Source organism: Mustelus asterias, chromosome 6, assembly GCF_964213995.1.
Source record: "Mustelus asterias chromosome 6, sMusAst1.hap1.1, whole genome shotgun sequence".
NCBI classification, from domain to species: domain Eukaryota; kingdom Metazoa; phylum Chordata; class Chondrichthyes; order Carcharhiniformes; family Triakidae; genus Mustelus; species Mustelus asterias.
The window spans coordinates 114,664,856-114,679,812 of NC_135806.1; the positions used below are offsets into that span (position 1 = coordinate 114,664,856).

Genomic DNA, 14,957 nt, shown 5'->3' on the forward strand with positions numbered 1-14,957 from the left:
ATGAGGAATAGGGAGTTAAGGGTAAATTCTTCGCAGTTTCCAGAGATAATGGTACATAGGGCAGCAGGAAAAGCTATTGTTAGAAATGCCCTGGATATGATTGGTTAGGTAAGAGTGGAACTAAAAAGTACCGTTCAGCTGAGCATTGGAGGAGGATGGTTAGTTAACCATTTCAAATGCTGCAGAGAGTTCAAGAAGAGGGCGTGTTCACAATGGTGAAGTCACATATCAATGTTATTTGTGAACTTGATTAAGGCCTGGCAGTACTGTGGCAGGAGTGAAAACCTGATTGGGCATATTCAAACATGAGTTGCAGGAATATTGGATGTTGATTTGGGAGTTGATGAGCTGTTTAAGGACTTTGGTGAGTAAAAGGAGGTTGGCGATACACTACAAGTATGCAGGGAAAGAGGGCTTGAGGGTAGGTTCTTGGAGAAGTTGATTTAGAAAGATATGGGGATAGTAGCTAATTAATTTCCCTTCAAAGTTCTAGCGTTCTTATCCCAGGTTAAAAGAGTAAACCATTTTTAATGGCTTGACTATTTGCTTTCGATTAAAGAAAAAAGAGAAGAAGTTGTTTACTATGACACTTATGAAAGCATGGAAGCCATGCATGCAACAGAAGATACGGCAGCGTCGATAATCCCACAGAAAATGGAACTGCTGAAGCTTCAGCAGAAAGTTCGGCAACTAGAGGCTCGACGAAGTCGCATCTCAGCCAAGAAAGCCTACCTCAGAAACAAGAAGGTAATTATACCAATTAGAGCAACATTGGCTTCTCACTCTGCAAATTGAATTTGATTGTTTTAATACAGTCCAGCGTTCGTTTAATATTTTTATTTGTTAAAGGGCGGCACAGTAGCAGAGTGGTTAGCACTGCTGCTTCACAGCTCCAGGAACCCGGCTTGGGTCACTGTCTGTGTGGAGTTTGTACGTTCTCCCCGTATCTGGGTGGGTTTCCTCTGGGTGCTCCAGTTTCCTCCCACAGTCTGAAAGACATGCTGGTTAGGTGCATTGACCTGAACAGGCGCCAGAATGTGGCGACTAGGGAAATTTCACAGTAACTTCATTGCAGTGTTAATGTAAGCCTTACTTGTGACTAATAATAAACTTTAAAGGTGGTTTTAAAAGGAAAAAGATACTAGGGCCATGAAATTGCAGAAATGCCACACGAACATATCTGGCCACTTCCAGTGTAGCTCACATAGCATGCCTTGACTGCAAGGATGTTAGTATAGGCAGGTCCTGAGTATACCGGAAAAATGCCAAATGGGTAATTCTTGGCATCGAACCATCTGTAACACACATTTGGCAAACAATCTGCCATTTTGGACAGTGCAGTTCAGTTAACATCCTCTCTTCATCACACCCAACTGAATATATGTTCTGTTGCATGTGGGACCCTAACCTCTCGAGTGTTATTAAAAGGTTAACCATCAAATTTCCAGATGAGGTATTTTGACTTTATGATCATGCAAATTAAGAGCAGTAGTAGGCCATTCAGCCCCTCGAGCCTACTCCATCATTTGTTAAGATCACAGCTGATCTGATTGTGTCCTTGACGCATCTGTCTATCCAAACAACCTTTCATTCCCTTGGAAATGAAGAATCTATCTAACTCAGCCCAGGACACCAAATTCCCTCTGCAATCTCTCTCCATTTTAAATATAGTGCCTTTCTGCTGTTCTTGTCAAAGTGGACAGCTTCACATTTTTTCTCATCTGCCAACTCACTTAACCTATCTATGTCCCTTTGCAGATTCCTTATGTACTCTTCAAAATTCATTCTCCTACCAATCTTTGTCAGCAGCAAACTTAGCAACCATAGATTCCATCTCTTCATCCAAATCATTGATATATAGATTATATTAAATAGATCCCAGCACTGATCCCTGAGTCACTCCACAAGATACAGCTTGCAAATCCAAAAATGACCCATTTAACTCTGCTTCCTGTTAACTAACCAATCTTTTATCCATGCTAATATAGTATCCTCTACACTGATCTATTACTTCGTGTAGTAACTTTTGGTGTGGCACCTTATCAAATCCCTTTTTGGAAATCCATATACATCATGTCTACAGGTTTCTCTTTGTCCATGTCGTGTGTTACTTCCTCAAAGATTTACGATAAAATAGTCAAACGTAGTTTCCCCTTCACAAAGCCATGTTGACACTGCTTGATTGCATTAAGATTTTCTAAGTGACCTACGTCCTCCTGTAGTTTCCTGCTTTCTGACTCCCTCCTTCCTTTCTTGAGAAGGGTTACATTCACTATTTTCAGATTTAATCTTTGCATTTTTGAAACAGCAGCTAGCAAATTTTGAAAAATCATAACTAACTACTAGCTCAATGGCTATCAACTATCTCAGCAGTTGCCTAAGTTGGTGGTTGAGGCTGAAACACTTAACTCAGTTAAAAGGTACCTCGACCTGCATCTGAAGTGCTACGGACTTAGTGCTGGAAAATGGGATTAAAATGAGCAGCTAGTTTCTTTTTTCTTGGCTGTGCAGACACAGTGGGCAGAATGGTGTATTTCTGCACCATAACCGTTCTATGGTTTTTCTTTAAGACCCTCGGATACAGGCCATCAGGTCGTGGGGATATGTCAGCCTTTAATTCCAGTAGCTTTCTCAGTACCCTTTCCCTGGTGATTATAATTTCACACTCCCTTTCATCTCTTGATTTACAAGTATTTCTGGGATGTTATTTGTGTCTTGTACAGTGAATACAGACATAATATCTGGTCAATGCGTCCATTATTTCCCATTTTCTACTTTCCTTTTTGAATACTTGTAGAAACCTTTGCTATTGATTTTATATTTCAAGCTAGCTTTGTCTCGTACTGTAATTTCTCCCTCTTTTTGTCATTCTTTGCTAGTTTTTAAATTCTGTACAATCCTCTGAGCAACCAATAATCTTTGCAGAATTGTATGCTTTTTCTTTTAATTTGTACTATTTTTAACTTCATAGCCAAGAGCAGTGCATTTTTCTCTTAGAGTCTTATCATTGAATTAAAGGTTTTGCTTTTATGAAAATTGACATGTTCTGCATGTAACAAAAAAACATACTGGAACTTGGCAATTTTAGATTTGAACCATCTGCTTTCATCTCTGAGATGTGAATTTAAAGCTGTCCATTCCAGACTAATGGGCTACTCCTCTCAGGTTTTAAGGGTCACACATCAAACTGGCTTAGGCAGTCTCAACTTGGTTATCAGTGTGGCACTGATTGCTGCTAAAGCTGTAACTTCATTGAGTTGGTTTTGAAAGGAGCATTTTTCTGAGATTGAGTTAAAGCAATTTGTCAAAGTAAGGTTCACTGTGCCGCTAGTGTCTGAACCAGGTTGATATTGACAATGGTTCCACTCAAATAAAGATAATGTCATTCATGTCCTGTGGATGTCATTGACAAGCCCAACATTTATTGCCCGTAAGAAGATAGTGGCTGATCGCCTTCTTGAACTGCTGGAGTCCATGTGGTGAAGATACTCTCACAGTGTCTTTAAGTAGAAAAATTCCATATTTTTGACCTAACAATGATGAAGAAATGCTAATATATTTCCAAGTCAGGATGGTTTGTGACTTGGAGGGAACCTTTCAGATGGTAGTGTTCCCACGAGCTTGCTCTCCCTGTCCTAGATGGTAGATGTTAAGGGTTCGAATTATGCATCTTTGAAACCGAATCCTCTTCAGACATGGAAGATCAGCTTCCAAGGCAAGTCAAAATTCTTGGCACTGAACGCGAAGACTTTTAACTTTTTATGCCCGACTCTTCACCAATAACACACTCAGGATTTATTACCATCCACCTCTGTCCACAAAACTGGCTAAGTGATAAAAAGCCTGTATTTATAAAACGCTGTTAGCATAATGAAATGTCTCAAGATGCTTCACAGGAGCACTATAAATCAAAATTATACCACGTAAAATTATATGAGGGAAGATGGCTAAAAGATTGGTTAAAGAGGTAGTTTTTAGGGTGAACCTTTAAGAAAGAGTTGTCGACTGGGACTTTTTTCTCTGGAGCGTAGGAGGCTGAGGGGTGACCTTATGGAGGTCTATAAAATAATGAGGGGCACAGACAAAGTCAATATCTTTTCCCAAAGGTAGGGAAGTCTAAAACTAGAGGGCGTAGGTTTAAGGTGAGAGGGGAGAGATACAAAAGTGTCCAGAGGGGCATTTTTTTCACAGAGGGTGGTGTCTGGAACAAGCTGCCAAAGGTAGTAGTAGAGGCGGGTACAATTTTATCTTTTAAAAAGCATTTAGATAGATACATGGGTATGATGGGTATAGCGGGATATGGGCCAAATGTGGGCAATTGGGATTAGCTTAGGGGTTTTTTAAAAAAAGGGTGGCATGGACAAATTGGGCCGAAGGGCCTGTTTCCATGCTGTAAACCTCTATGACTCAATGACTCTAATTGAAAGCACTTGCAGAGCTTAGGGCTATGCAGCTGAAGGCCTGGCCAACCAGAAGACAGATATCTGAGGGTTATGGGTTTGAAAGTGATTACAGAGCTGGAGAGGGTTTTGAAAACAAGGGTAAGAATTTAAAATCAAAGGTTGTTTGAAAGTATAGGTCTGTGAACTCAAAAGAATTGTAGCAGGAATGAGCTGAGACTGGGGGCGAAGTTAGGCAATATCACAGACATACAAATAGATGTTATTAGAGATGGTATGGATATGTGCCGGGAAGCTAATCTCGGAGTCAAATTACACCAAGGTTGCAAACAGTCTGGTTTCATCTCAGACAGTTGCTAGGAAGAGGATTGGAGTCAATCGCTTGGGAAAAGAGTTTAGGGCAGGGATTGAAGACAGTCATAGAGTCATAAAGGTTTACAGCATGGAAACAGGCCCTTCGGCCCAACTTGTCCATGCTGCCCTTTTTTTTAAAAACCCCTAAGCTAATCCCAATTGCCCGCATTTGGCCCATATCCTTCTATACCCATCTTATCCATGTAACTAAATGCTTTTTAAAAGACAAAATTGTACCCGCCTCTACTACTACCTCTGGCAGCTTGTTCCAGACACTCATCACCCTCTGTGAAAAAATTGCCCCTCTGGACACTTCTGTATCTCTCCCCTCTCATCTTAAGCCTATGCCCTCTAGTTTTAGACTCCCCCACCTTTGGGAAAAGATATTGACCTATCTAGCTGATCTGTGCCCCTCATTATTTTATAGACCTCTATAAGGTCACCCCTCAGCCTCCTACGCTCCAGAGAAAAAAGTCCCAGTCTATCCAGCCTCTCCTTATAACTCAATCCATCAAGTCCCGGTAGCATCCTAGTAAATCTTTTCTGCACTCTTTCTAGTTTAATATCCTTTCTATAATAGGGTGTCCAGAATTGCACACACTATTCCAAGTGTGGCCTTACCAATGTTATTGAGTATTTGAATCATAGACTCAAGCAGCACAAGAGGCAGTCATTGGGAATACATGGTGTTTGTACCAGTTCTTTGAATTTGAATTAATCACGTTTCCCTACTCTTTCCCCATAAACCTGTAATATGTTTCCTTTTCAAATATAGATCCAAACTCCTTTTCAAACTCACTTTGGAACCAACATTCAGCTCCCTTTCAGCAATGCATAACAATTTTAATTTCTTCACTGGCCTCTCACGTTTAATTCTCTGAACTTGAGCTCATCCAAAATGCTACTGCCTATACCCTAACTCAGAACAAGTCGCATTGACCCATCATCACTGTGTCTGCTAACACGTATTGGCTTCCAGCCCAGTTTCAGTTTTAGAATGTTCATCCCTGTGTTTAAACCTCTCTATGATAGTGAAGGGCAACCTAGGCTATTGAGTGGGCTGTATGAGTGCACCTCCTTCATCTCAATAGGCTGTAAGATTGAAATGGGGCACGTGCACTAACTGACCCCATGAATAAGATTAAATACATTTAATCCGTTAATCATTCATTCATACTAATAGAACTGTCATCAACTTCAAATGGTAAAAAAAAATATTTCTGCTTCTCTTATACTGTACACAGTGTGCTTTGATTGGACGTACATGGCTCTCAGTCATTTTGTGCAATCAGTATGCACCTCACATGCCCTTGCTTTACATGTGCATCGCTCTAGTATTACCAGTAGGAATAAAACTACACAGATAGAAGCCAATAGAATCTGGCAACTCTGTGCATGGGCAGTGGTCAACAAAATGTTTCGTGGGCCGCACTCAGAACCCTGATGGTCTGTATATGGCCCACAGGTTTTTCCTCACATCCCCCCTAAATCTTCTGCCCCTCACCTTGAACCTATGTCCCCCTGTGACTGACCCTTCAACTAAGTGGAATAGCTGCTCCTTATCCACTCTGTCCATGTCCCTCATAATCTTGTACACCTCGATCAGGTCGCCCCTCAGTCTTCTCTGTTCCAACGAAAACAACCCAAGTCTACACAACCTCTCTTTGCAACTTAAATGTTCCACCCAGTTGATTTGCCAATCTCTGATAAAGGAATGTATTCAACGTTCGCCATAGTCTTTCCAACTTTCCTTCAAAGGCCGGCACAGAGGAGACAACTGTGGTGCTGCTAGCTCCAGAAGGCCTGTCTACCCCAATTTAATACATATAATCACCCATTGGAGTTGCCATGCAGACAGGAATGATTAGCACAGATGGAGGACCAGATGTGGCACAACTTCCTCAGAGCTTCCATTTGACAGCTTGGCTCTTGTCAGGAGCAGCATGCCGATATAAAGCTTCTTTCTTTCAGTTGCAGATACCCAATCAAAACCAGTATGAAAGCTTGCAGCATTAGATATGTAGGTGCTAAGATATTACAAGATTTTAAAGTTGTGAACTAATTATCTTAAAAGCAGTAAATGCCAGCTTTTTATCAATATATATAGAAAGTAACTGAGCTTCATATTTAACACGCTATATAATTACACTATTTTAAGAACATAGAAGCAGGGATAGGTAGTTCAGCCCCCTCGAGCCTCCTCTGCCATTCAACTAGATCATGGTTGATTTTCCATCTCAATGCCATTTTCCCATAGTACAGCCATTTCCCTTGATATCTTTAATACAGTAAGTCCTCACTTAAAGTTGTGGTTGCATTCCTGAAAAATCGCAACTTTAAGTGAAACATTGGTTCCCATAAGAATCCATGTTAAAATGATAGTTATATTCTGTAGGGCCTTATCAGAAAAACACATATTAAAACATCATACTGTTTAAGTTGAAATATTTTACATCACTAAATTCCTGCATTGGTAAATGAAATAACTCTTAAAATAAAATACATTTAAAGATATAAAGAAAAGTCTAACTCCAGTTTGCCACTGACCCTGCTTCCTGAACCTCCTGGTCACTGCAGATTCTAACCCTCCTTGATCTCTGAGTTGTGGCTTCCTCCTGCACCTCTGCTCACTGACCTGCCCTCTCACTGAACCTCCCACTTCAAGTCACTCTCTCACTGCTTCCCTCTCCTGGACTTTAGTTTCCATTGCAGATCCAGATCCAATCTGAGCAAGAGCTCTATGTTGTATGAGTGCAGGTCCCAATGGTGCAGAAGTGCCCAGCTGGGCTGGTACAATCCATGTTTTTTAGCATTTTAAAGACAGAAAGGTTGTAGCAGCCCCAGCTCGGCAGTTCTGCACCATCAGGACTTGTACTTGTACAACATTGGAGCTCTACTTGGATTGTTACAACCACAGCAGATGTTATCTGCTGAGCAAGCCAGATCCCAGAGGGAAACATATCTTGAAAACAAGGAGAAAAAGCTATTGATCCCAAAAACATAGCGCTCCAGTAACATCTTTAGGAATTTAAAGATTAAAAGATTTATTAACAAGGAAAAAGCATAAGCACATAAGATTAAAGATTCACAGTTAAAACATCTGACAGAACAACACTCCCACCACAAAAAAAGTGCTTGGTCAGAATGCACAAGTAAACTGCCTTCTTGGCAACAAGTCCCCTTAACGATTTTAACTGTAAAAATCCAGTAACCTGAGGCAAAGAACTGCTGTCACGAAAGTTATACCACAGGACTCCCCAAAGGCTCCCATTCTGATGTGAAATCCAAAAGAAACATTCAAACAGACTGAGTCATTGAGTATGATGTTCGTTGATAGGGTGGGTCAGGGAGAGGAATGGCCACTCCAAAATATCAAGAAGATAGCTGTCGACTCCAGAATTATATCAATGGTTTGGTCAAGTGGGTGGGGAAGTAACAAGTGAAATTTAATCCTGAAAAGTGAGAGATGATGCATTTGGAAAGGCAGACAAAGCAAAAGAATACTCAAGTGCATGTCCACAAGTCCTTGAACGTGTCAGGACAGATGGCCAGGAAAGCATAATGCTGATGAGAATTAATTAAGTAAATTGATGGCAAAGAACCTGAACATCCAAATCATGGAACCCATGCCTCAATAATTGTTGCATGTACTGGTTTGAGACTAGTAGCTTTTTAAAGTTCTGCGTAGCTGACAGGGCCAAGTTGCAGTGTAAATTTAGCTCTAACCTGTGCAATGGTTAGCACAGCTGCCTTACAGCGCCAGGGACTCGGGTTCAATTCTGACCATGGGTGACTGTGTGGAGTTTGCACGTTCTCCCTATGTCTGCGTGGATTTCCTCCCACAGTCCAAAGTTGTGTAGGTTACATGAATTGGCCATGCTAAATTGTCCCTTAGTGTCAGGGGGATTAACAGGGTAAATATGTGGGGTTATGGGGATAGGGCCTGGGTGGGATTGTTGTTGGTGCAGGCTCGATGGGCTGAAAGGCCTCCTTCTGTACTATCAGGATTCTATGATTCTAGCCAAATAAATTGTAACAGGCACTCACTCACTGGCATTTCAAGTGCTGTTTGAAATTTGTTAGTGAATGCGAACTCTTTTCCAACACTAAACATTTTAAAAGTAAAGCTTAAAACATTCCTGATCAAACCTGGAAACTATTTAAAGTTTACCTTGCACTGTGTGAATATATTGAATCAATTGGAAAGAACAAAGAACAAGAACAGAGAACAATACAGCACAGGAACAGGCCCTTCGGCCCTCCAAGCCTGCGCCGCTCCCCGGTCCAGGACCGAACCCCGAATCCAGGATCCCCGCCCAACTCTCCAGCCTATCCACATACCAACATCCCATCCACCGAGCTGTCCCTCACAGCCACGATGCCTCGCTCATCACAACCCATTAACTCACCCCCACACCCCCATTCCAGACCATGTGATCTCCAGGGAGAGGCGAAAACCCAGAGTGAAAACCCCAGGGCCAATATGGGGAAAAAAAAATCTGGGAAATTCCTCTCCGACCCCCTGAGGTGATCGAAACGAGTCCAGGAGATCACAATGGCCCTGATCGGAAAATGCTTCCCAACCCTAGTCATTTCCACTTCCACGAACACCATATGAATTCCCTGCCCCCGAGACAGGTTCCCAACTATCCGCAGTCTCGCTCTGTACTGGCACCAGCAAGATGATCATAGAATGAAGCCTTGAAACGAGAAACAAGGAACAATTAGCCCACGCCGCTCCCTGGTCCAAACTAGACCACTCTTTTGTATCCCTCCATTCCCACTCCGTTCATATAGCTGTCTAGATAAGTCTTAAACGTTCCCAGTGTGTCCGCCTCCACCACCTTGCCCGGCAACACATTCCAGGCCCCCACGAAAGCTAAAGTGATTAAAGACTGAAAGGTTTTCCTTGATTTGAAGCAGAAATGTCTTGCACAAGCTGTTCTATAAAAGGCAAGTTCAAGGCAATTTAAAGTGCAAATCATTATGACAATAGAGAAGTACCAGGAGAGCTATGGAAATTTCTCAAACAGCATGTCCTTTAAATTTGTACTTGGAATTTTTTTTCCCTGTCAGTCATGACTGGGAGCAAAATTAGCTGATCAGAAATAGCAACTGAAAGTAAAATGCTCTGGAAATGTAACAGTTTTGAAGGCTTGGTATTTTGAGTAGTTTTTCCCCTTGAAGAAAGCCCGTACTGAGGCTTCTTAGTCAACTGAACTCATCCACTTGTCAGATCCTTGGTCACTGAAGTTGTATTTTCTTTGCTGCTTCGTTAAATACAGATTCATGTTTGCAAAAAGCAATTTAAACATAAATCTTTTGTGGAGCTGTATGTATTTCAGGACTTGAATCCTTGACAAAGTCTCCATTCGTTAACCAATTGAATTTAACTGCCTGTTTAAAAAAACTGTTGAATGCAATAAGTAGAAAGAAACTATTTTGAATTACGTCTTCCAATAAAGACATTTGATAAAGTTCCTTCTCTATGCAGCACAGGTACAGCTGTTAAAAAAAAAACTTTCCTTTGTGATTTGGTCTGATGAAAATGATAGTAGATCGAGATGTAGTGGTTATATTACTAGACTAATAATCAAGAGGCCTGGACTTGTAATCTAGCGAAAGCAAGTTCAGATCCCACCGCGGCAGTTAAAAAATTTGAATTCAGTCTTTCAGAACAGTGGAAATAAAAAGGTACTATCAGTAACCGTGTCCCATGGAGTTGTTGGATTGTCATAAAAAGTCAACTGTTTTTTTAAATTTCCTGTAGTGAAGGAAAAGAACCTGCTGTCCATGCTGAGTGTGGACTATATGTGACTGACTCCAGGGCAGCACCAAAACGGTTGTCTCTTAACTGCACTCTAAAATGGCATAGCAAGCCACTGAGTTTATCAAACCTCTCACTGGTTCAGGAATGGCTACCACCATGGACAAAAATGGCAGCAACATCCACATTCTGAGATTGAATTTTGCAATTGGAAAATTTAGAGTGCGTATCTGTTATAAAGATGACGGTTTGATTTTCTGCCGTTACATTAAGTGAAAGGAAAATTTGGGTGAACTTCCTTACGCACTCCAGCCTGCCCAATTACATTGAGTTTACCGCACCCAGGCTGATCCAGTACACCCAGGCGCAGGATTAGGGAAATCTCTCCTATTTTGAGACTGCCTTATGAATCTTATTATTCATTCCTCAAGATTAATGTTGCTTTTGCTGGATAGCAGTGAAAGAGAATGCTCAGATTATTTTTTTGATGTCTGATAATCCTCATTGAAAACAGATTTATTTTTTAAGTCGCATACTGTGTAACTAGAAGATTCTGCTGCGAATGATGGAATACGACATGGAATTACATAGAAATTAGAACACAAAGGCGGGCTGTTTAGACCAACCAGTCGATGTTTGAGTTTATCCTACATACGTGCTGCAGTCCCATTTCATTAGTCTGCTCTGTTTCAATTTTTATTCCCTTTTCCTTCAACCAAAAAAAATTAGAACTGCTGATTTGATCTGTGTCAGTTGCCACATATGCATTCCAGAGTGTTTCAACCTTAATTGTTTAAATAAAAAGGTCTCTGTCCTAATTTTCTGTAATTTAACCTTGTATCTATGTCCTCTCCTCCTAATCCCATCAATCACTGGAATGGTCAGCTTTTGAACACCACCTATAATCTCTTTTGTTCGAACAAAGAAATTCTCGAAGAGAAATAGAAATGTCACATTCGTGGAGTTAAAGAAGCAATTGTTTCATAGAAATCATAGAAACCCTACAGTACAGAAAGAGGCCATTCGGCTCATCGAGTCTGCACCGACCGCAATCCCACCCAGGCCCTACCCCATATCCCTATACATTTACCCGCTAATCCCTCTAACCTACGCATCTCAGGACACTAAGGGGCAATTTTACCACGGCCAATCAACCTAACCCGCACATCCTTGGACTGTGGGAGGAAACCGGAGCACCCGGCGAAAACCCACGCAGACACGAGGAGAATGTGCAAACTCCACACAGACAGTGACCCAATCCGGGAATCGAACCCAGGTCCCTGGAGCTGTGAAGCAGCAGTGCTAACCACTGTGCTACCGTGCCGCCTGAATATGCCTGAAAGATCTCTCAAATATTTCAGAATTCGTTATGTTTTTCTCCATTATGAAATACATTCTCTGTTCTGCAGTTCTTCACTCTTAAGTATCACATTTACTCCCATTATCATTGCCTCACTTTCTTATACATTGTGCCTCCATCAGAAGGCCTTTTCAGACTGAGGGCGCCCTCTTCTCATGGACCATGGATCTCTGCCAAACCCCCCCCCAGCTTATTTCCCGATCATGGGATCATAGAATCCCTACATTGCAGTCGGAGGCCATTCGGCCCATCGTGTCTGCACCAACCACAATCCCACCCAGGCCCTATCCCCGTAACCCCATGCTTTTACCCTAGCTAGTCCCTCTGACACTAAGGGGCAATTTAGCATGGCCCTCTTTGGAGGGTGAGGGGAAACTGGAGCACCCGGAGGAAACCCATGCAGACACGGGGAGAACGTGCAGACTCCACACAGACAGTGACCCAAGCCAGGAATTGAACCCGGGTCACTGGCGCTGCGAGGTAGTAGTGCTAACCACTGTGCCACCCAATAACCTCTCCTGGAGCATTCCCCATCCTCTCGCCAGCACTGTGGTGCCTGGGACTTAGCCTCAGGAATGACACTAGCCTCAGGAATTGTCCAGCAACTGCAGTGCTGTGCCTGGCTGGGCTTGAGAGCTGTCGGCTGATTTGATTGGCCGACAGCTCTCCAAAGCAGGTTTTCATCCCAAGTACTGAAGGAAGTCCTGCCGGCTGCCAATCAATGCTCATCGGAGCGTGAGGTGGCGATGGGTCTGTCAGAACCGGTGAGGTGGCGATGGGTCTATCAGAACCGGTGAGGTGGCGATGGGTCTATCAGAACTGGTGAGGTGGCGATGGGTCTATCAGAACTGGTAGGGCTGCGTTCCTTGCCGACTCTCTGGATGATGGGGGCTGAGTGTCCGCTATCCTGAAACTTCAGGCCTTGAGGAAACTGTCATTCGAGATTCTTCCATACGCTGTGATGGTTTAACTCTGCAGCATGTTTGTGAGGTCACTGATCAATTCCCTGCCTGTAAGCTCTGCTTGATGGACAGAACTGGCCTCCAATTCAGCAGGAAGCTAGTGAGTGAAGGGTGCAGCAGCAGACAAGTCTAGAATCGGGGGGGGCGAGGCGGTGCTGTTTGGGGATGGAGGAAGTGATGGCATCCTCAAATGGGAGGAGGGCAGTGTCAGTCAGGTGAACTGCTGATCCCAAGGGGTGGGTCAGGGCCCTATGTGGGGAAGAGGTGAGTTCCAATTTTGAGTGAGGGAGGTTGGAGGCTTTGTGCTGGGGTGGGGATATTGGGGTTAAGAAACAGTGAATTGGATGCAGAGATGTCGTGTAAGAAAATTACTCGAGTGCCTTAATTTTTAAAAATTCATTTCTTGAGGTATGGGTGTCCCTGGCTAGGCCAACATTTACTGTCCATCCCTAATTTTCCTAGAGAAGGTGGTGCTGAGCTGCCCTCTTGAATTGCTGCAGTCCAGTGCTGTTGGGAGTTCCAGGATTTTGATCCTGTGACAGTGAAGGAACGGTGATATACTTAGTCAGGATGGTGGTGGTTTGGAAGGGAACTTCCGCTGGTGTTCCATGTGTCTGTTGCACTTGTCCTTTTAGTGGTAGTGATTGTGGGCTTCAAAGGTGCTGTCTGAAGAGGCTTGTTGAGTTTTGCAGTGCATCTTGTAGATGACACTACTGCCACTGTGTGTTGGTTGTGGAGGGTGAGTGTTTGTGGCTGGGTTGCCAATCAGGTAGGCCGCTTTGTACTGGATGATGTCAAGCTTCTTGAGTGTTGTTGGAGCTACACATCTAGGCAAAGTTGGGAGGGGAAGTCTCAGGGAGAGGTTGGAAGCTTGGAGATCAGGGACTATACCAGATAATGGTCAGGGAGATGAAAGATCTTAAGGCAGGTTGTTGGAAATGGAATTGGGGGAAGCGTTGTGTTGATATCAGAGATTTTTGTGGGTGGGTGGGGGGAGTATGGTTTGCTTTCTGAATCCACTAAATCCTTACCTTGAATCTGTTGGGTTTCACGAGCGTTGATACTGGTATCTTTTGTGTCTGTGCTGCTGCGTTCTCGGCAGTGGTTTACAAGCTGTAAACTTGTTTACATAGAAGTAAATGTTCATCCTTTTTGACTTATTGCTTTAAACGTTGCTGTTTTAAGATTGCCCTATGCATCTCAATATTCATGCTTCTTTCCTGCGAAGATAAGGACCATTGCTTCACAGCAAAGTTGCTGCTTTATTTATTAGATTCTTCTTCCTTGTCTAAAGATTGCATAGCCGAATACCTTTGAAGGTATTGGTTCAGACTGAAATAAAAATAGAAATGCTGGATAAACTCAGCAAGTCTGGCAGCATCTGTGGAGAGAGAAACAGAGTTAATGTTTCGAGTCCATATCACCCTTCTAACAGAACTGCCCAAAATTAGTTCAGACTGGTTAGGATCAGCTAAGACTGGTTAGGATCAGCTCTATAGTTTTATTTGTTTTCATGTTTACTTATTTCTATAGGAAATCTGTATTGAAAGTCACAATGACAAGATGAAGCAGCACAAACAAAAGGAAGAGGAGTACGGAAGCCACCATGCTAGAAAGGTGTGTGAAATTGTTGTTTATAATATTTTCTGTGTGGTAGATAGGTCGCACTATTCTCACTGCTGCCCCCTGGTACTGTAGTCATGTGGTGAAAAGATTAACATGAACGCAGAGATGCTCTCATTTGGATGCCATTAAAGGAATCCTCATTTCTTAAAAACAGGCCCAACATTCTTGCGTAATTTTATAACATTGCAGCATTAATTTTTTGGAATCGATCATTCCAGATTGATTCTTGAAGCTACAGTAAATTACGATTTTGAAATTGGCAGAATTACTCAAAATTTGACATGGGAATGGAAATGTCACATTGATCGTGTGGGAATCTGATGTGGCTCAGTGCCAAATGTTGTCTTGGACCATTTTACTGCATTGAAGATGCAAAATCAACATTGTTGTTCCAAGGTTGGAATTGAGGAGAAAAGAGCAGGTGGAGTCTTATTACCACATTTAATCTGTTTTGTCCTATATTACTTGAAATAAAATAAACAAATTCC

General features: G+C 42.4%; 1 protein-coding gene across 1 annotated transcript in view; it reads left to right on the forward strand.

Moving 5' to 3' along the window:
• The window catches only part of jmy (junction mediating and regulatory protein, p53 cofactor), a 99,157-nt gene that overhangs the window by 76,261 nt on the left and 7,939 nt on the right, over positions 1-14,957 (forward strand). Inside the window, exons 6-7 of the mRNA XM_078214974.1 lie at positions 560-747; positions 14,377-14,460. Of these exons, the coding sequence (XP_078071100.1) occupies positions 560-747; positions 14,377-14,460 (272 nt within the window). The remainder of the gene's footprint in view (positions 1-559; positions 748-14,376; positions 14,461-14,957) is intronic.